This window comes from Dermacentor variabilis, chromosome 10 (assembly GCF_050947875.1).
Source record: "Dermacentor variabilis isolate Ectoservices chromosome 10, ASM5094787v1, whole genome shotgun sequence".
NCBI classification, from domain to species: domain Eukaryota; kingdom Metazoa; phylum Arthropoda; class Arachnida; order Ixodida; family Ixodidae; genus Dermacentor; species Dermacentor variabilis.
The window spans coordinates 31,218,381-31,243,059 of NC_134577.1; the positions used below are offsets into that span (position 1 = coordinate 31,218,381).

General features: G+C 48.6%; 1 protein-coding gene across 2 annotated transcripts in view; it reads left to right on the top strand.

Moving 5' to 3' along the window:
- LOC142559474 (uncharacterized) overlaps positions 1 to 19,979 on the top strand; it is a 60,633-nt gene extending 40,654 nt beyond the window's left edge. Inside the window, exons 3-4 of one of the 2 annotated variants that reach the window (XM_075671070.1) lie at positions 11,569 to 11,779; positions 19,872 to 19,979. In XM_075671070.1, coding sequence (XP_075527185.1) covers positions 11,569 to 11,779; positions 19,872 to 19,889 — 229 coding nt within the window. In that variant the 3' untranslated portion in view covers positions 19,890 to 19,979. Of the gene's footprint in view, positions 1 to 11,568; positions 12,177 to 19,871 lie in introns of those variants that run through there. The other variant, XM_075671071.1, reaches the window with a different exon arrangement.
- Positions 19,980 to 24,679: the final 4,700 nt, after the last annotated feature.

Genomic DNA, 24,679 nt, shown 5'->3' on the forward strand with positions numbered 1-24,679 from the left:
GTGACCAGAAAACATATGTCACATGAAATGGCAAACAATTAAGTGTTGGAAATATTGCACGGATAAGGAAATGCCTACACTATTAATGTGTGGGTTCATGCACTCGATTTCGTCCATATTAGGCACTCGCCTTTTGATCACTTCCTGGCACAGAAATACTCGACACACCGTCAGGCTATCTTCTTGCTGTGACCTTTGTAGAAGCATGATTGTTCAAAGTGCAACAACTAAACACACTTTTTGACTTGCTTGTAGATTCACCAGTACAATTCCGGTAGTGCTGATCCACGTGTCCAGCAATTCCCTATTACTGAAGGAAAACCTGCAAATAAAAACTCCGCTCCGCTTGCAGAAAATGGCCAACTGTGACGCTTCTCAAACAATTGTCATGCATCACGAGAGCTGTGTACTCACTGGATGTGCTGAAGAAGGTGCATTCGTTTACTTACATGTGAAAGCAAATGCCAGGGCCCTTCGGGGCTTGGGTGTTGCACAAAAGCCACGAAGGTGCCATGGCGTCCGATGTCGTGCGATCACGTGTCAAACCTAAACTGTACGAAGCTATTGGGCATCCAAAAACACACAGATTCGAAGCCGAAATTCGCGCCATGCTTTATTGAATGAATGCGTGCATCGTGATTTACATAAATTACGCAATGAGCGAGCGCTTTTTCTAAACTTATTATTCACACATCGCCTTCATAAAGCCATCACGAATGCGTTTTATAATATCAAAGCATAATGCTTCCTCTACGTGTTTTCAACCCTTTCAATCGTAATATCGCTGGCCACATTGAGAAGTAGCAACAGGGCGGCGCCCTAGCGGTTCCCCTTGTTCGGCGCTGCTTTTCCTCTGCAGTTGGTTATATTAACTCTATGGGTAAACTCGTAAATCACTTGGCTCTGTCATATTATATGGCGCCACCATACCACTAAATGCGTTCGGTGATGGAGGCGAAATAAGTACAAAAATGTGCCTCGAATTTGGCAAGAAAGCTTCGCTTTTAAATGGAGCTGCACGCGCTGTGTAATGCGTAGGGCAGACATCCGTTAGGCCGTCAGAATTACGGATTGGGGGAGCCAAGGGAAGGGAAGCGAAGTGGTGCATGGCAGAAAACTAGGTGGAATGATGAAATTAGGAAGTTTGCAACCGCGGGTTACAACCAGCTAACGAAAAAAAAAATAACAGTTTTGCACGCACAAATACATTACAACATGACAGTATAAGAAACAGCGCGACATTGTTATTTTGTCCTTCTCCATTCCGACATGTCTGCGCCAAAATGCCTGTCACTGTTCTTGCAGCATATTATCTTGATGCACTCCTCCTCGAAACACACCGCTTCGACTCCTACCACCCCTCTCTTGGAAACATTGGAATACGCTTAAGCTTCGCCTTTAGGAGCAGAAAGCGTTAGCATTCGAAGATCCCTGTTTCTCCAACGCTACCCTGGAACGGCTGCTTAAGTAACCGTAATGTTTCATTTTTTTCTTTTCTGGACACGCTGGCGGTGAACGCTATGCACGAAGGCAAGCTAACACCATCTTGATGGTGTTGCAAGGAATTGAGCGAGGCGACCGCTCTTAGTAAGACAGCCTTCAACTGCCCGCTGGAAAATGGGTTTGTGTTTGTGCTTCCGCGTAACGGAATTATGTTTTCTCGCATATTCAAGTTACAATACGACGCTATCATGTTTGGAGGTTGTGTGGAAGTCGTACTTTGTCAATTTTCTGACGCGTTGTACTTTGAGAAATTCAGTTAGTTCACTAACCCCTCTGCGCCACACGGACGGCCTGCGTGGGTTGGGATGCGTGGTTGAGATTTTTGTTTTATACGGACAACGTGGTCGCCGCTGACGCCGACCCTGACACAGGATTTTTGTAGCGTAAAACTTCACTACGCGGGTCGGAGCTGAGCTTCGCGTGGAGCCGAGCTTCGCGCGCTTCTGCGCCTGCCATAATGCGCATGCGCGAGAGCCGCCGCGTGGCGTCACGAGAGACGCAGCTGCGTCGCCCTCGCTGCAGCCTACTGTGGCGCGTTCCAGAGGTGCGACTTCACAGTCTCCGCAGACGCGCCGGCGCCGCGTGCGCTCGCTGCTGCATTTAAGGCCTAAATATAGTCTGACGTAGCGTGAACGCGCGCACACGTTACGTCACGTTGGCGATAACAACAGCACCTATAGTTCGACCCATGGTTCGACGCACTGGCGCCGTCAACGTAATCAGACGCGCCCAACGCGCTCCGACGTCCACAGCGTCTAATGACGCTCGCCCGCGCACCGATAACGTCTGACAAGGCGCCTTTACGATTGCGGCGCCGCGCGGCACTGCGCATGCGCGGGAGAGACGGCTGATGCAGCGCGCTCGACATGGAGGTTAAGGAGAGTCGAGCCGCTGCCAGTGAGCGCAAAAGACTGGAAAATTAACCAAACATAACCGTACCTTTACGCTATGTATATTCTGGCATAGCTGAGCTAAGCCACTGCCAATTTTAGTTTGTGACACGGGGCCCTTTTATTATGTTCAACCTTTGGGGCTTGTCCTTTCCCCAAACAATATACGGTATTCTTGCAAGTCCTAACTTTTAACACCGCACCCTCGTTAGTTTCCTCTCGGGAACGTCATGTCACACTGATAAATGCACGCGGTTCGTGACTAGAAAGCGCAGCGAGCACATCATCGGTGACCGTTTTGTAACACCGCGCTATTTAAAGTATGACACGACTTGTTATGGATTGGTACGGATCTCATAAACTTCATTTCCGCCGAAGCCATGCGCCATGCGCCATGCCTGCCTCCAAGGCGCCCAGTGGACTCAAAGACTCGAATCCTGAGCCCCTCTCATACTCTAAAGACTTCATGTACAAAACAGATCGGTTTGCGTACGTGTAAACCCATCTTTGTTCTTCGCCTAAAGGCAAGCTTCCTGACTAAACCGAACAAAAGTAAAATGCAGGCGAGGTTCGGGGGGCCAAGATAAGCGTGTAATGGTGGCAATTTCTCAGAGTGCATTCCTTCTCATTTTTTCACTTTTTGACCTAATGCACAACAAGGAATCAAAGTGGGAGAGATCCAATCACGGGGCGCCAACTGGGACGTTCAAGCGTGATATAGCACAAATCGTCTAAAGAACGATCCAAATGTCCGGAACAGTAAAAGCTGTATGTCTAAAAATATGCGTGTGGTTTCCCTCTCTTATCGACAGCCGTACGGCGTGTGAGTGCCGCCTTGTAAACAAAGAGCCTACATTAGGAATGAGGGTATCATTTCGCGCGGCGGCCCTCGTGTAGTCGATACGTTATCGTGATGTAAAACGACAGACACACTAGGTGCTTCTGCGAACTCATAACGCCACTTGCACCATCGCAGTCCACTTTGAACAACCGACGTTTTTCTACTCAGGAGCCTAGGCGCGATATCGTTGGCAGAACTTTTTTTTTTTAGAAATCACTTTGGTATACATTCGAGTTCATCGCTTAGCATTCAATACGACATTGCCACGGATATATGCGTAGTCAATGAGTGACAAGCAAGCAGCACCCTCACAATCAATACACAAGGCTCTTAGCAGCCCCTTTCGTTTAGGACTGCTTGAAAATAGTGACCTGTGGCACGAAGGCAACGAAAACATAAGGTACTGGGCTGTTCTACGATAAAGCACACTCTAAGGTGGATGTGCGCCTCAGAACGGTACTCACCGAAGTGGAGTCCACATAGCTATGTCGCCAGCTGTTGACAAGAGACGTCTCTTCGCCGTTTTATTCCTTGTATGCCTGCCTCGCCTTCTTTCAGTCACAGCAACGGTTAGGGAGGGCCTGCTTCACGTGATGAAGTCGATCCAGGAGTTCCCAGTGTCTCCGGTAGCTCTCATCGCACAACGAGACAACCTCTCGATCGGTGTTCATCGCACCTTTCCCATTTCCTTAACGATGTGGACATGTAATGGCGTGAACAGTTCGTGCTACCAATCCTTTCTTCGCTACATCACGCACTCTGATCGTTTTCCGAGGCCCAGGTTCGTCATCGTACCGTGTCACGGCGGCTTGCCTGCAGGCATCGTCGAGGAGGTCCGACGGTTCGACATTCTCGACCCAAATGTCTACTGGATCTTCGCTGTCGATGATCACTCGGATGTGTTAGGGTTGCTTCCGAATCACTCCTGTCAGGTCGTCACAGTGACTGCGAAAGACGTCAGCATCGCTGCAGACGGGTACAAGTCTTGCAACAAACGAGTTATGAGTTCTACCCTAGAATGGAAAAGCTTGGTGGAACCCATCAAACCCAGAGGAACATTCCCAAGGGACAGAAGCTTTGCGTACACGCTCGACAGCAGGAAATCTATGAGTGACTGCCGCTTTCTGACAATACCTGGTAATTTTAGGGCTCAGACATACGTCAGTTTCCCGTTGAGGCTTCCCGAAGCACTTGCTCTCTTAGGCGCCTACTCCACCATCAACGCTACTCTTAATTTGCGTTGCGCTGATCGGAGCTCTGGTGAAGCTCTTTTGAGAGAAAGGCGCATCGATTTTATCCTCCACTCAACGCTCCACAAGAAGTCGACTTCTTTCTCTGAGTACAGATATGCACTTTATCACCCTTTGTCACTTTGTTTCTACGTCCGTGTTCGTGTGTCTGTTCCGCCGTCTCTTTCTGATGTGTGGCTCTCTTTCTTCCTTTATTTCGTTTGCTTGACGCCTTTCTGCTTCGTAATTATTTCCATTTTTCACGCCCAAGGCCTTCTTTGCCCGATGGAACACATTCGAATGTCTAGTGCTATCATGTTCTTTGTTAGCACATTTCTGGGCCGTAGTCCACAAGGTTTGAAGGCCGGTGCCTCAGCGGAAAGGCTGTGTGTTGTGGCCTGGCTGTTGGTGACGTTCTTTGTCGGAAACTACTTGCAGAGCAGCATCACTGCTTCAAGGAGCTTGCCAGTGCTTATGGGCGAGATCCTGACAACAGAGGAATTGTTAAAACATTTGTACGAAGGAACCGTTGCTCCTTGCGTTTCAGATCATGCCTTTCAGATGCTCGAGGATGAAACAGCCCAACCGGTGTCGAAGCCACTCGCTAGAGTTCTTCGCAAGTGTCAGTCGAGCGACATTGACACTTTCGGGATCGGCTGTATGGAGAAAGTGCGTCGCGGAACGCATGTTTATTTCGGCACGTGCCAGGATAGTGAACGTCGAGTAGCATTCTGGTACGAACTTGTTGCCGGCGAAAATACTGTGGGAGCCTGGCAAGCATACTCTGCGGTGCACAGTCGTTCCCAATTCAGGTAAATGTTTTATATACGTATATTTGGAATATCCTCCCTCAAAGCGTCCTTATAAACTCACAGTATAAAAATGCAATTTCTCTCAAATTCAGGATGATCAAAGCCTTATTTCGCAATCAAGTCAATATTATTGTAAACGTGGGGCTCGAATGGTGCAAAGTGGGGCCACGCCGGACTGGGCCTCAAGCGTTCGCCTAGCAGTGCTTCTGATCGAACGACGTAATTCGTGGCATCTACACTGGTTTGTTCTCATTTTCGTTCTTATTCGGACATTTCAAGAAATGTCTACTGCTACTTTAGTGCCATATTATTCAAGAACAGGGTATTAGTTCGCAAAGAGGTTGAAGGATGCAATGATGAGAGAATGTCACTCACAAAAGTCTCGCGAAACATGCCACCAACATGAGAAATAAATTCCTGGGCGTTGCGTGCCATAACCACGATATGTTTGAGCCACGCTGTATATAGTGGTTTTTACTTTTATAACTTTTGAAGCGGCAGTGGTAAGGAGCTCGTGTTGCAGAAAAGCCGGTATCGTCGGCGGCGGCGTCCGTGATCGAAAAATGGCGGAATGCTATTCATAAATAAAAACAACTGGGAAGATGAGCTGGGTGGGAATCGAACCAGGGTCTCCGGAGTGGCAGACGGAGACGCAATGACTCAGCCATGAGTTCGATAGTTCAAAGCGGGACAAAAGCGCCCCTAGTGAATGCAGTGTTGCCTTAGAAAGTTATACTGCGGTGTATATAGTTAATTATGAGCATGTAAATTACAGAAGTCGCAGTTAAACGGGTAGCGAAGTACGTTTCAGCTACATTTCTTCTGCGCTTGGCGCACTCGCAGAGCTTCTTGCGGCAAACACAGAAGACCCCCTCCTCGCCATGTACGGCGCTGCCCTGACAGGTGGCGGGGCACTCGCCCGCTTCTCAACTTCGTCTCGTTTGAGCGCATTGGGGCCGTGCGGGGACCGGTGCGAGGATGCCCCAATACCCTTGCGTTTAATAAGTTTTCTCACTCTCTCCCCTTCCAACTTCCAGCGCGCGTCACTCGAACCCTCGTGTTTAGGCGACGCGGCTCCTCTTTCCGCTCTCACTGCGCGATTCCTAGCTGCAGCGTCCGATGCGGGACGCCTCTGGCGTGATCGCTGCGCCGTAGCGCATCTGGTGGGAAAGCGTCCCCTGCGATGTGTGCCGTGCTGCTGGCGAGGAGTCATGCGTCTGCGTGGTGCTCCCAAGCGAGATAGAGGACGATCCCATCGAGGCATCAGCCCCATGATCGTGTCCGCCTTCACGGCACGTCGCGGCCCGGCTGTCCGTGCCGATCCCGACGTTTGGCTCGCGTAGATCGTTTGTCCCTCCGAGACCCAGAGTTATTTGGTTCGTTCCGCTTGCTCAGGCACACCTTTCCTTGCCGCGCCGAACGCTGCTTTGCTCGGCGCTCACCGCGTGTCTTTGTGTGACTCAAGCGCATGCCGAGCGAATGAGTGGGCGGCGCGAACGGGGTGCGATAACGCTATCGCGTTCGACTCTTGAAGGCGAAGCTTAAGCGCCCTCCAATTTTTACCCAGTGCGTGGTGCACGGGCGCGTTCTTACACTTCAGCTCCATTGAAAACCGGCCTCCACGGCAGGAATTTGATCCCGCTCTCTCGGGTTTAGCAGCGCAACAACAAGGGCACTACGCCGACAGTTCCGACAAACTCCGACAGCGCATTTCCTTTATTCTTGAATCTTCTCAGATCTAAATATTAAAAGTTATAAACAATAATAGAGCTCAAACGAGAAAATGTAAAATTTTATTCGCGCTGCGGTGCACTACCTCGGGGACCGGTTCACGAAAGAGGTTTGAAACATAGCCGATACGGGAAGGTGATGTTGAAGTTGCTTAGAAAAACGTTGGCTTTAATTAATAAACGTAAATGAAATTGTGCGATGGCAGGATTCAGACGAGGACTCCGAGCGCAACAGCGTTTTCACTCAGTCAGCTTACGTTTACTTCATTTCATACTGCCGCTACAGCTACCAGTCTTACATTTCGTGTACTATTCTAACATGTTGCTGTCGCATTCATTGCTTGGACTTTATGGCGAAAACGAGGTAGTTGTTTATTAAGGCGATGCGGGAAAGGTACTTACCTTCCGCAAAGTCCCAAGAATCGGACAAAGAATTCTTCGCATTGAATGGCGTTTAGATCCCGCCGAAGCCGAAACAATGAGAGCGATAGCAAGCTTCAAGCGTTGCACTGAAGGCAAGGTAGATTAAGGCAGGGTTGTGAAGGGCACGTGACACTCTATGACGTCACGTATCATAGACGTAACCAATTAATTAGAGAAGTCAAATATCTACGCATTCAAATCACGTAAGGATACGTAAGTGACTGTCAATTTTTTCTCACCCCACTGCTATTGCACCCAAATGCTCTGCATGTCTCTGGAGAACTACTGCACTCGCGGACAACATTCTGTTTGAAAGTTTGAAAGTTTATTTAACATAATTAACTTATACAATTGCAGAGTACACACTTTTGGGACCCAACAAATTTGTTAAGGGGTCCATAAGGGTGGCTATGAAGTGAAAGCTACGAGCGCGTAACGCTGCACGTGTGTTACCGCACCAAGTAGTCGGGCATCGTTTGACAGCACTTTGGTTGCTCGGAACAGACGCCGAATCGACGCAGCTTCCATGTTCAAACCGCCGCACATGGATGCTGCGTCGACACGGAAGGGAAACGCTGCAAAATTAGCGAACATTTACACTCAGTGATATGTTCTGTCTTACCTAGCTGTTGCTAGTAGTGCGTGTATGTTTTCTCTTCCCCTTCCTAACAGAATGTTGATTAAATGAAGGGACTCTTTTCAGAAGCGCTTTCACTTGTGCGCGCTTTGCCTGCATAGCTTTCCCTTCAGAGCCACAGAAACTTGTCCGCTCGGATAAGCTTCCGCGCGTGGGCCGCGAGTGCGCCGTCGATAGGAGGACAGCACGACGGCGCTGACGGCAAGAGGAGCGAAAGCGTTCTCATTGTGAGCTTTTGCTGGTGCCAGTGGATCGCAAAATGATAAGTTATGCTTGCCGTTTGTGTGATAGCGAGTCCAGTCGATATCGCAGGCTTTTCTTTCCACCGAGGTCAGCCGTCAAATGGGCTGAGGAAAGCGAATAATGAACTGGTGATTTCTGCAGACAAAACTTAATGTGCTGCCTCGCGATTTGGCCTTTGCTCTCCATGTCAGCAGAGTTTTCACAGGCTGCGGTGTAGGGGATCTCTATGCGGAAGAAATAGGCATTGGCGGACGCCTTGCCCAACCATAGCTTGGTCAAAATAGTTGCGTGTCTTCGGTGTTGGGTTCATAGAAGACGAATTCTTTAGGTACAGTTAAGCAGATATAGTCAGGAATGCCCCAAGTACGCGCCCACAACTCGGATATCTTGCTTTGGAGCCAAAATGTGCGGCGCTTTCTTGCAGCATTCGTCCATCATTGCAGCGCAGGCGACAGTCCTTTAGAGCAAATCTTCCTCAGCTTCTTCCAGCTACTTTTCGGGCACTGGCTGCTGTTGCCTTGCTAAATATACAACTTGGGGTACTCTGTAGGTTCCGTTGGCTATATATCGGGTGTTGACTTTTGTCCTGCATGATTGCCGTCACAGGGTACACGGTACGGTCAGGTACCGGATGTAGTGTGAACCGCGGCGGCGCGGGGTATCAGATGATCGGCGCAAGCGCTGATGTGAACCCCATATAAACACACTTTTGTCCTCAAGTCGTCGGTGACATGCATTTGGCACCCGTATATTCTGCAGACGGCTATCGGATATAGTGCAACGCCGCCAAGGATGTTTTCGCAAGTGCACGCGTGAGCTCCAACACGAATACACTTTTGACCCTCACGTCCTCTCGTTCATACCAACGATCATTATTTCGTTGTCATCGGTGTGCCTTCGTTGCTATACTGTTGTCATTGTTCCGCACTCGGCTGTCGTCAATCATCATCGTCATTCCACCATCGTCATACCTTTCTCATCGTCCCCGCATCGTGATCATTCTTTCGTCTTCACGTCCTCGTGTAGTAATAACACGGTCGTGATTGTGCACTCGTTGTCATTCCATTGCCGTCATTTCTTCGTCGTAATTAGGTTCGTCACATGCCGTCGTATCTCTTCACATCATGTCAACACACATCACATCACACTGTCAACATGATTAGTGTATCCTCGTCATATCGTTTTGCAATCGTCACAACATCGTAATTATCTAGTCGTCGACGTGCCGCCATCGACCTGCACCTGTCCTCACTCCGTCCTCGTCGTCCCGTGGTGCTTAGGAACATACCACCGTCATGACACTGTCGTCACTCTGTCGTCGCCACTCCATCGTCACCATTCCATCATCGTCATTGCATCGTTGTCATTTCTTTGTGGTCATTCATGCATCACATGCTGTCGTGATCACGTCGTCGTCGTCATGCATGCTAATCATTCCGACGCCTTCACGTCGTTTGTAGTCGCCACGGCGTGCTGCCACCGTCATGCAGCTTTCGTCATTACGTCGCCGTCCCTACGTGGTCCTACCGAACATACCACCGTCGCCACTCTGTCGCCACACGCCGTGGTAGCTCAGTGGCTATGGTGTTAGGCTGCTGAGCACGAGGTCGCGGGATCGAATCCTGGCCACGGTGGCCGCATTTCGACGGGGGCGAAAGCACCCGTGTACTTAGATTTATGTGCACGTTAAAGAACCCCAGGTGGTCAAAATTTCCGGAGTCCTCCACTACGGCGTGCCTCATAAGCAGAAAGTGGTTTTGGCACGTAAAACCCCATAATTTAATTTTATTCTTTTAACTCTGTCGCCGTCACTTAGCCGTCTTTATCCCATCGTTGTCATTCCTTCGCCGTCACTTTGCCATCGCCATTCCATCATCACCATCTTTCGTCTTCACACCTTTAGCATGGAGTCGTGGTGCCTTCGTAACAGGCAGTCGACAGCTTGCTATCGTCATCTTGCAGCTGTAGTCATTCCGTCTTCGTCATGTCATGGCTATTAGGCCGTCGTTGTTCAGTCAAAACCATTACGTTGTCGCCGCAGGAGCATTTCCATCCAATTGTTATCATCTTGTCGTCGTCGCGATGTCGTTGCCATACCGCCGGCATAGATGAAAATAGGTCCCACTCGCCCGCAAGGTCCGGCTATTGGCGTCTTGCTGAATATACACAAGCTCATTACCCATGAATCATTGCCAGAGTCAAAAGGTAAAGACGTCGGTAACATTTGCGCACTTATGTTCTACTTGGATGACTGCGTTAAGTTTGGTTAAACGTAGCATTGCACTTGCGTATTTAGCATTGCGTAAAAGGAAACCTTCATTTGTGCCATTTAGTACAAACATTCCTGTAGTTAGCGTGATATTTGCATAGCGTTTGCTTTAACATTTGCACGAACTTCAAGAAAGTGTTGGCATAGCTCCGATTCCCAAATAAGCGTGGGATAGACCGCGGTCTGATAGAACAGGTTCATCGGCACGAGTACCTGTTTTACACCTCTACTCCGAAACGCCTCCAACGTCCTCTCTCTTGAGACAGCTTTAAAGCAGAGGGGCGCCCGACAATTCGCTGAGTCAAAAATACTGCGATCTTGCAGATATCAATCCCAGGCGCAATAAGGCATTTGCGTTCGAGTACTGCTCTTCAAGTACACCTTCCTCTGTGACTGTTTACAGCCCTGCGCATCCTTCCGCGTGCACGTCTGGCTCAATCTGTCGCTACATGCCACTTTCTTTTCCTCATTTCCCTTTGCCCCAGTGTAGGGTACAAAACCGTGCATTCGTCAGGTTGACTTTCCGCTTTATCTATCTTTGCTTTCGCTCTCTCTCTCTCTCTCTCTCTCTCTTCATCGCAAAGTTCACAACTCAATATGCCACAATGACTTCCCGAATTTCACACAATTATGATCCGGTGTCCCTAATCATCCAAGTGGCGTACGTTCTCAATGATGTGAGATTCTAATTGTTAATGCGAACCACGTGGGATTGCTGATGCTCAGCACTAAGGGCCGCCTTTCAGTCGTAGAAGCTCATGTGTTTAGATTTTATCCGGGGTCCTCGATTACGACATCTCATAAGTGATTATTATTGAAGCCCAAGTAAAAAGCAAGCATGTTCTTTGCGGAGTACGCGCGAAGGTCAAGCTGCTAACTTTGGTAACTTTCATCGCCTCACTATCTGCTTCTCTCTCAGTCGCTGATTTGCGCCTCTGAGATTCGTGTTTACGTGATCCGTAATTGGAGCTGGCTTCGCCCCTCTCTGCAGGTACCAGCACAGACGACTCCTAATGGCGATCTCCGAATCTGGAATCTGGATGCACACACTCTCCAATCACGGCCTACCACAAGTGAATGCGGACAAGGTGTCCTTCGATATGCCTTTGCGGGAATACCTGGCTGTCCTTTACGTTGGACTCCCGCTATCTTTGGCGGCGTTAGCGCTAGAGATCCTCATACACCGATGCCATGGCAAAAAAGTATACGATGGTCGCAGTGTCCCACCAAGGCGGTGTTGACATTCTCCTCTTTCCATTTCGCATGCGGAAAAGTGGCCCCGCAGGCTGTGCACGTTCTTGCAGAAACTTCTGCAGAGCACGTCGTCGGCGAATACCCACAAAAATTTGACCAGTAGACCAACACCTTGATGCCTGACGTGGGTGTCTTCTATAAGGAAACGGCTTAAACCCTGATCACATCCCTATCAACGAAGAGAAACTGCAGAAGCCATGCGCGATTTCGTTGTATAGAGTGACCTAATAATGCCTTGTTGATGTTCCTGTGTAATATTTGTGGCGTCAATGTATATATATATATCCTATATTCAACACGAGTCATATTGTTTGATGTCGGTTTGGAGCAAATAAAGAAATCAGAGTGACGACGCAATTCTCCCACGTTGTTTCTTCTTAAGAGCAGCCGAGCCTGTCTAAATTATTTCCAGGCTGGCGTGCGCCCGTGGGGCAGCACTATCCTGGCTGCCCGGTCATATACGGTTTCGGCAGACTTAAATGCACGACTCGCAGTATAACGTTACGCTCAGTAGAAATAGCGCATCGATAAAAACCCGTATGCTAGCGGAATCTGCACACCACAATTCTCCCCGGGGCATTCCTTGGTGGCTGGTGAGGACACCTTTACCGTGAACACTTTAACCGGATTCCCAAAGGGGGGCTCACACACGTTCCGATTGTGTTTGGTTCTCCACGCGTAGGGCCACATGAATGCGACGGATGTGCTGGATGGTGGATGATGGACAAAGTGCCGTTTTTCTTTGGCTATAGACCAGAACACGATAGCCTCGCACCCAGACTGACCGAACGCATACTGTCGCACCCGGGTTGCCCGGTCGACCGGCGCCATCTTGTACTGGGCTGCCAAAGTGTGTTCGCCGGCGACCGGCGCACATGGCAAGCGTCAGCTCTAGGCCTCCAAAGTGCGGAAATGTGCCCGTTCACGCGGATCCAAAGTACAAGAAGTCATCTGGGCATCATTGCGTCGTGTTTGGATGCCAAAACAACCAGCGCAAAAGGAGCAGGTTGCTTAGCGCTGTTTGCGAAGAGCACAACACACGTAGGGAATCGTGCCGGTGCGGTGTTTTCAGCCTGTACCGATTTCCATCCGCAACGAAGAATGCCAAGCTGCGCCGCCGGTGCATAGCTGCAGTGAATAGGAAGAACTGCCAACCCAGTGAAAATGCACGAGTGAGTATTCGATCTCTGTATATTTTGGTGCCACGTTCAACTTTGCGCCCTACGAACGTAATATGTGTAACACGCAGGTTTGCTCCGAGCACTTTCTGGACAACAAGCCTACAGAGCAGAATTCCGTCCCGGTGCTTCGCCTTGGCTATAACAAAAGGACAAGCCTTTTCGTGTTTTCAGTCATGCTGAGCTCCCGACGGTTAAGCGGAGCAGTTGAGTTTGCGTTTAGCTATACTTGCAGCTGGTGCACGGCATGACCATTAAGCGTGAACGACAAGTTGTAGGCAATAGAATGATGCCCTGCTGGTGAGCGTTACTGCTATGAAAGTAAACCGAAGTCCGCTCGTCACGTAGCATGCGTCCACAAAAACGTAAACGACGACTGCTCGTCGCCGAAGGTGTTCGTGCAGCGCGCCTGTCTTTACGAGCCGGTGTTGCAGGTGTCATTCGTAACGAATTCATTTGAGCTTCCTGAGCTCTAAACTGCGTGCGGGCTGTTATGCGGGGTAAAGCGCAAGATTTTTCCGTTCGTATAGCGAGGAAAATAAGGTGGTTAGTTATTGTTGTATTTTGTAACAAAATTTTGCTCGTTCTCGCCAGTTTTTTTTTTTTTTTTACTGTTTTCTTTTCTAAGGGAGCGCCAACAATCCGATATGGCCTCGCACAGGCGAAACAGGTCTGATACCAGGTAGCTGCAGTTCGTGGGGCTAATTTATTGCAGGTGCGGTTGTTGTATTGTACAAAGGGGTCCCTGATGATGCAGCTTTAAGTAGGGATGGTAATTTTATGTGCACTGTCATGGTTTTTGCAGCAGCTGTACAATACCTGCATCTGTCATGCTCACCCTGGTATACGGGCTTTGACTGCACATGTAGTTTAGCATTATAACTACTGTAGTTCCTCATTTTCCATTGAGTGCAGGTTTAGCTTCGTATGCTGCTTGTTCGAGTGCTGTAGGCTTGTGTTCTGAATGTTGTACTCTTAAGTGGTTGCACGATACAATTGGCCTGGTGTATTTTTCATTTTGAGAGGACTTTATATCTTCGCAACAGTGATGGCATGGGAACTACAGCTGTTCTTACTATAACATATATTTTGTTTTCAATGTGCAGGTGGTGAAGGGCAGGCGTCTGCTAATCAGGCAGTCTATAAGCCCAGTCATACGACCTCGCCAGTTGGTTGCCAAACGCGGCCAACCCAGTAGTGAACATGACAAACAAGACCAAACTGAAAGTGCAGAGGACAATGTTCTGCGTGCTTTAATAATATATGGCACCAACACAGTGCTGTATATTTCTTCACAGGTTACGTGCCAAAAATGCGGAGATATTACAGCTCACACGTGTTCTAGCATATAGCGCGCGGTTTGTACAAACGTAATAGCGTACTTGCCCGATGTATTCGCTTCTGCAGCCTGCACAGCACTCAGTGTGGCCATTGCGGACTTGCATGAGGTCTTGAAGTTTGATTGGATCGAGACAGCGAAAATGACAGGTTAGAAAATACGCGACACACGCCTTCCGGCCAGCTGAAAAACCCAAGTTTCGCTTTTGCGCCGGGTCGCATCTCCTGGCGTGGCAGCCGAGACCTGCTACTTCGCGGCGCTTGGGATAGATGGCCCGACCAGCGCTCATCAATATGGCGGCGCGCTTTGAATTCACGGTGTTCTGGTGTATAGTCCAGTACTAGTTAGATCGCGCAGGATGTACGGGTATATATATATATATATATATATATATATATATGTATATATAGGTCCTGTACTGAACATTAACGTGCATTGATCAGTTGTGCTGCTATTACTTATTACTCTTTTCGATAAAGTTATAAAAGAAATACTTAATCCATATAGTCACAATATTATCATATTTTCATGAGTCGATGGATTTATACAACGAAATTTCAATTACTAGACTAACGTCGGTTTCGACCACTAATAGAGCAAACTCTGAGGTATAATTTTTCCGAGTAACATGTGATGAAACTGAAAAGCAATTGAACTGCTTGGGCCCAAAGAAAAAGAAAAATTCGCGCTCATGGTCACAATTCAGCATGTTAACTGCTTTATTAGTGCGTAAAAGTGCAGAGTCGGAAGAGTTTGTCGCTCATCCGTGCACGCGTTACCAAAAGCGTAAAACTTGTTAGAATACAAGCCCGAGATTCTTATTATATAGCTGCTTACAGCTCTGTACTCGCTATGAAAAACTAATCTGACAATTCTTACAATAATATCGGTATCAACGCCGAAAGTCGGCAGCACGAATTTGGCAGGAAACGTGCTCGAATTTGTACCAGGAGTGTCACCATACTCTGCATATACCGTGAGCGCGTTTCCAACGGGGCCGTTTATGGCGACACGTTACCCTGTCGCTGCTCTAATCCAAACCGCGTCACCTTCACAGATCATTCTATGGCGGTGCTCTTTCATTTGCTGGCATAAATATTCCTCACACGCACATTTGTCTATGTTGCCCTTCCCTGTGGCAAGTTGTACTGTGCAATGAAGTGCGTTACAAGGCGGTTTAACGTATTTCCACCACTATCACGCGTCCGCAGTGTTCCGACGCTGTCCGCGGCTGCGCCCTCGTACACTTGTGAAACTGTAACGACAGATGTGCACCTGTCTAGGTTTAAACTTGGGAAAACACGGGGAAGGCGGAGAAATTCAAGAGGATATGCAAAACGAGAACGAGGTAAAAGTGGGAGCCGCCGTTTCGACAAGAGGACTTGTCTTTTTTCAAGGCGATATACGCTTTAATTGGCACTGTATATGTGGGTAAGGTCCTCCTAAAGGAGAAAGCGGGTAATGCGGCTGGGTGAGGCAATGACCGAAGGTGTGTTAGCGGCGTGGGTGTAGAATTGAAAATGAAGTGGTTCTATACACACGGCCGCTGACACGGCGGTGTGTCAGCCGGCTGTGTTGTGGTGTAAACTTACCACTGGAATCCCGTAGAAAGACGGCAACGCGATTGCGTGGAAATTGCACTCAATTGCCATAGATATCAATTCTCCCCTCGAGCATGACGCAATGCTCATTTGATTCAAGGGTGCTATTTGATCCAAGGGTTCGCAACTGCGATAGCGAGTTCGCAAATATTGTGAAAAGCTCTTTATTACGCGTAAACTCACGTTTCTGCTGTGTTTTTTTTTTCGCTTTAAGGACGCTTGTCATAAAGTGCGATCATGAAAGTTGTGGTGTGATGATGAATTTTAGAGATATAATCTACAAATATTTGTTTGGCAACGTACAGTCAACCGCTAATGTTTACGGACCGCCGGCTCTTAGAGCAGCCTCTCGTACCTGCTCTGACGCTTCTGACGCAAGTACACCCGCCATGAAGTATGATCATGAAATCTGTCGGGTTGTGAGTACTTTTACAGGTAATTCAGCTGTATTTGTTTCTGTGCATGCTTGTTTAACACGGCAAAAATAGCAAATATCGCGTCAGTGCTCCCCGTCCTCGGGGCGATGGTTGGGCGCCAGCTGTTGCGCTTCCGACTGCACTCTTGTTGACGTCCGAGTCCTGTTGCGCTCTCCCCGACGAAGTCGTACGACGTAAGGGATTTGAAATCTTTGCTTGCAAAACTTGTCGCCGGTAGGGTGATCGCCTTCACAAAACTTACACTTAGGTACACACACATGTTCATCTCCTGGGTTGCGAGTTCCACATCCCCTGCACTGAACAAAGTCAGGTGTTGGACACACATCAGGGCGGTGCCCGACCCTTCCGCAGGTGAAGCAGACGTCGAATTGCTTCCTGTAGAGGTAGCATCTCACTAGTGTGGATCCGTACCTGACAAAATTGGGCACTTTGAGTCCATCGAAAAGTACGATGACCGATCCCGACGTCTTGATGCGCTTGGCAGCCAGCGCAAGCGGGTTCAAGTCATGCACGATGTTTCTTGTTATTATAGCTTGCGAGTCTCTGATGTCCACTCTTCGGATGACGCCTTTGCATGTGGCATGTGGTGCCGCTTCGTATGCATTTGCCTCGTATTCCGCTTCCATAATCTTGAAAGACTTGATTCTAACGTACTTCGCAGCATGTTCGGGCTTAGATGTGCTGACTACGATGATATTTTGAGTAAAGTTCGGGCAGACAACATCTTTACGGGTCTCCTCTTGCGTTAGGCCGGACGCCTCGATGACTGCGGTACCAATCGCGGTGGTGCTCAACTTGTTCAAATTGAGCCATCCTCGATGTCGTATAATGATTTTTCTGTGCTCCTCGGGCAGTTGAGGCATCCTCGAAGCTTTGATAATCCGATTCTTGATCATTCCACCGACGGCGGTTCCCTTGACTGCATGCTCTCGCTGATTACGTGGCAATGTGCTGTCCTGATCCACAGCCTTTGTGCTAGCTCGTGATCTTCGGCCAGCCACTACTTGCCAGCCGTAGTCGTCCTCACCATTGTTTCCTTCATGTCCAGTAAAATCTTCATCTTCCACGTTTGTATCCGCCATGGCTGCGGTCAGGTGGGCTTACTAGGCCCAACAAAGGCCCAAGGCACCCCAGGGGCCTCAAAAACTCGAATCGTGAGCCCCTCTCATTCTGTATAGACTTCCTGTAAAAAAATAGATCGGTCTTGTGTACGTGTAAACACATCTTGGTAGTACTTCGCCTGAAGGCAGCCTTGCTGCTTAAATAAAGCTAAAGAAAAATGCAGGCAAGGTTCGGGGGGAGGCAAGTTATGTGTGAAATGGTGGCCATTTCTTAGTGTGCATTTCTTCTCATTCTTTTACTCGCCGACCTAATGCATAACAAGAATTCAAAGTGGCAGAGATACGATAGCTTTATCCAATCACGGTGGGTCGGGACGTTCCAGCGTGGTATCGCACAAATCGTCCAAAGAGCAATCAAAACGTCCAGAAACGGTGAAAGATGTATGCCTTAAAGTATGCGTGTCGTTTCCATCTCTTATCGACAGCGGTACGGCGTTTGAGTAGCATCCAGTAAACAAAGAACCGACATTAAGCGTGAGAGTATCATTTGACGCAGTGGCCCTCGTGTAGTCGACACCTTATCGTGATGTGAAAGGACTGACACGCTAGGTGCTTCTCCGCACTCATAACGCCACTTTGAACAACCGACGTTTCTCCATTCAGGAACCTGGGCGCGAAATCTTTGGCATAACTTTATTTTTTTCTTAGAACTCACTTTGTATACATTCGAGTTCATCGCCTCGAATTGAACACGACATTGCCACGGAGATATGCGTAGTCAATGAGTGACAAGTAAACACCACCGTCACAATCAATACACAAGGCTCTTAGCAGCCCTTTTCCTTTAATACTGCTTGAGAATATTGAGCTGTCGCACGATGGCAACGAAAACATAAGGTACTGGGCTGTTTTACGATAAAGCACACTCTACGGCGAATCCGCGCCTCAGAACGGGGCTCACCGCAGTGGAGTCCACACAACTATGTCGCCAACGGTTGGCAAGAGAGGTCTCTTCGCCGTTTTATTCCTTACATGCCTGCCTCACCTTCTTTCTGTCACAGCAACGGTTAGGGAGGGCCTGCTTCACGCGATGAAGTCGATACAAGAGTTTCCAGACTCTCCGGTCGCTTTCATCGCACAAGGAGACAGCCTCTCGATCGATGTTCATCGCACCTTTCCCATTTGCTTAACGATGTGGACATGTAATGTCGTGAACAGTTCGTGCTACCAATCCTTTCTTCGCTACATCACACACTCTGATCGTTTTCCGAGGCCCAGGTTCGTCATCGTACCGTGGCACGGCGGCCTTCCTAAAGGCATCGTCGAGGAGGTTCGACGGCTCGACATTCTCGACCCAAACGTGTACTGGATCTTCGCTGTCTATCAACACTCGGACGTGTTAGGGTTGCTTCCAAATCACTCCTGTCAGGTCGTCACAGTGACTGCGAAAGACGTCAGCATCGCTGCGAACGGGTACAAGTCTTGCAACAATCGAGTGATGACTTCCACCCTGGAATGGAAAACCTTGGTGGAACCCATCAAACCCAGAGGAACATTCCCAAGGGATCGCAGCTTTGCGTTCACGCTCGACAGTAGGAAAACTATGATTGACTGCAGCTTTCTGATAACTTCTGAGAATTTTAGGGTTCAGGCATACGCGAGTTTAGCGTCGAAGCTCCCCGAATCACTTGCTCTCGTAGACGCCTATTCCACGCTCAACTCTAGTCTTAATTTGCGTTGCGCTGACAGGAACTCCGGTGAAGCTCTTCTCAAAGAAAGGCGCATCGATTTTATCCTCCACACAACGCTGCACAAGAAGTCGACTTCTTTCTCCGAGTACAGATATGCACTCTATCACCCTTTGTCACTTTGTTTCTACGTCCGTGTTCGTGAGTCTGTCCCTCCTTCTTTTGCCGATGTGTGGCTCTGTTTCTTCCTTTGTCTCGTTTGCTTGACGCCTTTCTGCTTCGTAATTATTTCAATTTTTCACGCCCAAGGCCTGCTTTGCCCGATGGAACACATTCGGTTGTCTAGTGCTAACATGTTCTTTGTGAGCACATTTCTGGGCCGTAGTCCACAAGGTTTGAACGCCGGTTTCTCAGCGGCAAGGCTGGGTGTTGTGGCCTGGTTGGTGGCGACGTTCTTTGTCGGAAACTACTTGCAGAGCAGCATCACTGCTTCCAGGAGCGTGCCAGCACTTATGGGCGAGATCCTGACAACAGAGCAGTTGTTAAAACATTTGTACGAAGGAACCGTTGCTCCTTGCGTTTCAGATCATGCCTTTCAAATGCTCGATGATGAAACAGCGCAACCGGTGTCGAAGCCACTCGCTAGAATTCTTGGCAGGTGTCAGTCGAGTGACATTGACACGTACGGATACGCCTGTATGGAGAAAGTGCGTCATGGAACGCATGTTTATTTCAGCACGTGCCAGGAAAGTGAACGTCGAGAAGCAGTCTGGTACAGAGCTGTTGCCGCGGAAGATACTTTGGGAGTCTGGCAAGCGTACTCTGCGGTGCACACTCGTTCCCAATTCAGGTAAATGTCTTGTATGCTTATATTTGGAATATCCTCTCCCTCAAAGCGTCCTTATAAACTCACAGTATCAGAACACAATTTCTTGCAAATTCAGGATGACCAAAGACCTATTTCGCAATCGAGTCAATATTATTGTATACGTGGCGCTCGAATGGTGCAAAGTGGGGCCACGTGGGACGGGCCCTCGAGCGTTCGCGCGCTTTTGATCGAGTGACGTAATTCGTGGCTTCCACATCAGCTCTCGTTGTCGCTTTTATTCAGACATTTCAAGAAATGTCTACTCCTACTTTAGTGTCACATAATTCGAGAACAGGGTATTAGTTCGCAAGAAGTTTGAAAGATGCAACGCTGACAAAATGTCACTCACGAAATGATCACGAAACGTGCCACGGACATGAGAAATAAATTAAATTCCTGCGCCTTACGTGGCAGAAACACGATATGTTTGAGGCACGTTGTAGTGGGCTACTGTGCAATAATTACAACCTCCTGGCGCTTTTTAACTTTTACGCAATGCGTGGTGCACGGGGGGTTCTTGCACTTCAGCTCCATTGAAGTTCTCCTCCGCGGCAGGAACTTGATCCGGCTCTCTTGGGTTTAGCAGCGCAACAACAAAGCCACTACGCCACCACGTTCCGGTAAACTCCGACAGCACATGCCTTTTATCCTAAATCTTCTCACATTTAAATATTAAAACGGCTAAACAATAATACAGCTCAAACCTGAAAATGATGTAATTTTATTCGCGCGGCGGTGCACTACCTCGGGGATCGGTCCAAGAAAGAGGTTTGTAACATAGCCGATACGGCAAGGTGATGTTAAAGTTGCAAAGGAAGACGTTGGCTTTATTTAATAAACACAAATGAAATTGTGCGATGGCAGGATTTCGGCGAGGACTCATAGCACAACAGCTCGTTTTTTACTCAAGTCAGCTTACGCTTACTTCATTTCATACTGCTGCTGAAGCTACGACTCTTACATTTCGTGCAATATTCCAACATGCTGCTGTCGAATTCATTGCTTGGCCCTATGGCGAAACGGTAGCATTTCTTCACTAAGCTGAAGCGGGACAAGTACTTACTTTCCGGAAAGTCCCAAGAATGGGGCAAGATTTCTTCGCATTGAATGGCCTTTCGATCCGCTCGAATAAGGCGAATCAATGACAGCGATAGCAAGCTTCAAATGTTGCAATGAAAGCAAGGTAGATTAAGGCATTCTTGTGAAGGGCACGGGAGAATGTATGACGTCACGTATCATGGACGTAGCCAATTATTTAGAAAAGTCAATTGTTTTCGCATTCAAATCACTTAAGGATACTTAAGTGACTCAATTTTTTTCTGGCTTCACCGCATTTTCAGCCAAATGCTCGGCACGTCTCTGGAGAACTACTGTACTCGCAGACAACATTCTGTTTGAAAGTTTGATGTTTGAAAGTTTATCTAACATAATTAACGTATACAATTGCAAAGTACACACTTTTGGGACCCAACAAATTTGTTAAGGGGTCCCTAAGGGTGGCTACCGACTACCGCACCAAGTAGTCGGGCAGCGTTTGACAGCACTTTGGTTGCTCGGAACAGACGCCGATATCGACGCAGCTTCCATGTGCAAACCGCCGCACATGGATGCTACGTCGTCGCGGAAGGGAAAAGCTGCAAAATTAGCAAAAATTTACACTCAGTGATATGTTCTGTCTTACCTAGCTGTTGCTAGTAGTGCGTTTATGTTTTCTCCTTTCCATCCTAACTAAACGCTGATTAAAATAAGGGACTCTTTTCAGAAGCGCTCTCAGTTGTGCGCGCTTTGCCTACATGGCTTTCCCTTCACAGCCACCGAAATTTGTCCGCGCGTATAAGCTTCCGCACGCGGGCCGGGCGTGCGCCGTCGATAGGAGGACATCACAATGGCGCCGACGCCGAGAGGAGCGAGAACGTTCGCATTGTGAGCTTTCGCTTGTGCCAGTGGATCGCAAAATGATAAGTTATGCTGGCCGTTTGTGTGATAGCGAGTCCCGTCGATATTACAGAGCTTTCTTCCCACCGAGGTCAGCCGTCAAATGGGCTTAGCAAAGCGAATAATGAACTGGTGATTTCTGCAGACAAAACGTTATGCGCTGCCTCGGGATGTGCCCTTTGGTCGCCATGTCAGCAGAGTTGTCACAGGCTGTGGTATAGGGGATCTCTATGCGGAAGATATATGCATTGGCGGACGCCTTGCCCAACCATAGCTTGCTCAATATAGTCGCGTGTCTTCGGTGCTGGGCTCGTAGTAGACGAATGCTTTAGGTACAGTTAAGCGGATACAGTCAGGAATGCCCCAAGTACGCGCCTACAACTCGAATATCTTGCTTTGGAGCCAAAATGTGCGGCGCTTTCTTGCAGCATCCGTCCATCCTTGAAGCGGGGGTGACAGTCTTTTAGAGCGAAGGTTTCTCAGCTTCTTCCACGCACTTTCCGGACACTGGCGGCTGATGCCTTGCTGAATATACAACTTGGGGTACCGTGTAGGTCCCGTTGGCTATATATCGGGTGTTGGCCGCTGTCCTGAGCGATTGTCGCCCCGGGGTACACGGTAGAGTCAGGTACCGGATACAGTGCGAACGGCGACGGCCCGGGGCACCAGACGATTTGCGCAAGCGCTGATGTGAGCCACCATATCAACGGACTTTCATCGTCACGTCGTCGCTGTCATTCATTTGGCACCCGGATATTCTGAAGACGGCTACCGGACATAGTGCAACGCGAGGCGGCCCGGCGCCGATGATGATCTTCGCAAGTGTAGGCGTGAGCCCCAACACGAATACCCTTTCGTCCCCCACGTCCTCGCCTTCATTCCAACGATCATTATTCCGTTGTCATCGGCGTGCCTTCGTTGCTGTACTGTTGTCATTGTGCGGTCGTCGCCACTAGGCCGTCGTCACTCATAATCGTCATTCCACCATCATCATATCTTTGTCATCGTCTCCGCATCCTGATCATTATTTCGTCTTCACGTCCTCGTGCAGTAATAAAACGGTCGGGATTGTGCACTCGTCGTAACTCCGTCATCATTATTTCATCCTCGTCAATCTGTCGCCGTCATTTTTTCGTCGTAATTAGTTTCTTCACATGCCGTCGTATCTCTTCACATCATGTCAACACACATCACATCACGCTGTCAACATTATTATTCTGTCATCGTCATATCTTCCTACAATCGTCACGACATCGTAATTATCTAGTCGTCGCGGTGTTGCCATCGCCATGCAGCCCTCCTCACTCCGTCGTCGTCGTGCCGTGGTGTTTAGGAACATACCACCGTCATGACACTATCATCACTCTTTCGTCGCCACTCCGTCGTCCCCATTCCATCATCGTCATTTGATCGTCGTCATTTGTTTGGCGTCATTGATTGATTGCATGCTATCGTGATCAGGAACATACCTCAGGAACATATACCACCGTCATGACACTGTCTTCACTCTTTCGTCGCCACGACGTCGGGACCATTCCATCGTCGTCATTTGTTTGTCGTCATTCATTCATCACATGCTGTCGTGATCAGGAAGATACCTCAAGAATATACCACCGTCGCCACTCCATCGTCGTCGCTCCGTCGTCGGTATCCTATCATTGTCATTCCTTCGCCGTCACTTTGCCATCGCCATTCCATCATTACCATCTTTCGTCTTAACACCGTTAGCATGGAATCATGATGCCGTCGTAACAGGCAGTCGAGAGCTTGCTATCATCCTCATGCAGCTGTAGTCATTCCCTCGTCGTCATGCCATAGTTATTAGGCCGTTGTGCTTCCACCGTAATCATTACTTTGTCCCCGTACGAGCATTTCCATGCAATTGTCCTCATCCTGTCATCGTCGCGATGTCGTTGTAATGCCGCCAGCATAGGGGAAAACAGGCCCCACTCGGCCACATGGTCTGGCTATTGGCGTCTTGCTGAATATACAAAAGCTCATTACCCATTAATCATTACCAGAGTCAAAAATTAACGACGTGGGCAACATTTGCGTACTTATTGTCTACTTGGCTGACTGCCTTAAGTTTGGTTAAAGGTAGCGTTGCACTTGCGTCTTTATCATTGCATTTGCGTAAAAGAAAAACTTCGTTTGCGCCCTTTAGTCCAAACATTCCGGGAATTAGCGGGATGTTTGCATAGCGTTTGTTTTAACATTTGCACGGACTTCAACAACGGTTGGCATAACTCCGATTCCCAAATGAGCGTGGGATAGACCGTGGTCTGAAAGAGCAGGTTCATCGGCACGAGCACCTGTTTTGCACCTCTACTCAGAACCGCCTATAGACCGTTTCATCGGGCGAGGAGGATAGGGCGCGCGGAGAGCCTTTTCTCCTCTCTGGCTTGGGCGATCCGGCGCGACGCTGCTTGAAAGTATTGCTGTCGCGTGCTGCGGAACGATTTCGATATGTTTTAGATGGTACTTTGGGAAATTTACGCCATGTCCGTTCATATAAGGTCGTCAGGGAAGCCTTTCGGTGCATCGGTAACTAAAGTAGGCGGAAATATCTCTTGGGGGCTCAAAAATGTGACGCGTTGTATCAGACGCGGTGTACGCACATTATCAGTCGCGGTGTGTGTATGTGTTGTGAACTATTTTGCTTATATCGGTTTTAATTCAACAAAGAAAACCGGTGTCTCTGTATTAGCAGCATGAAATGGTAAATCTGCTCACTATCGAAT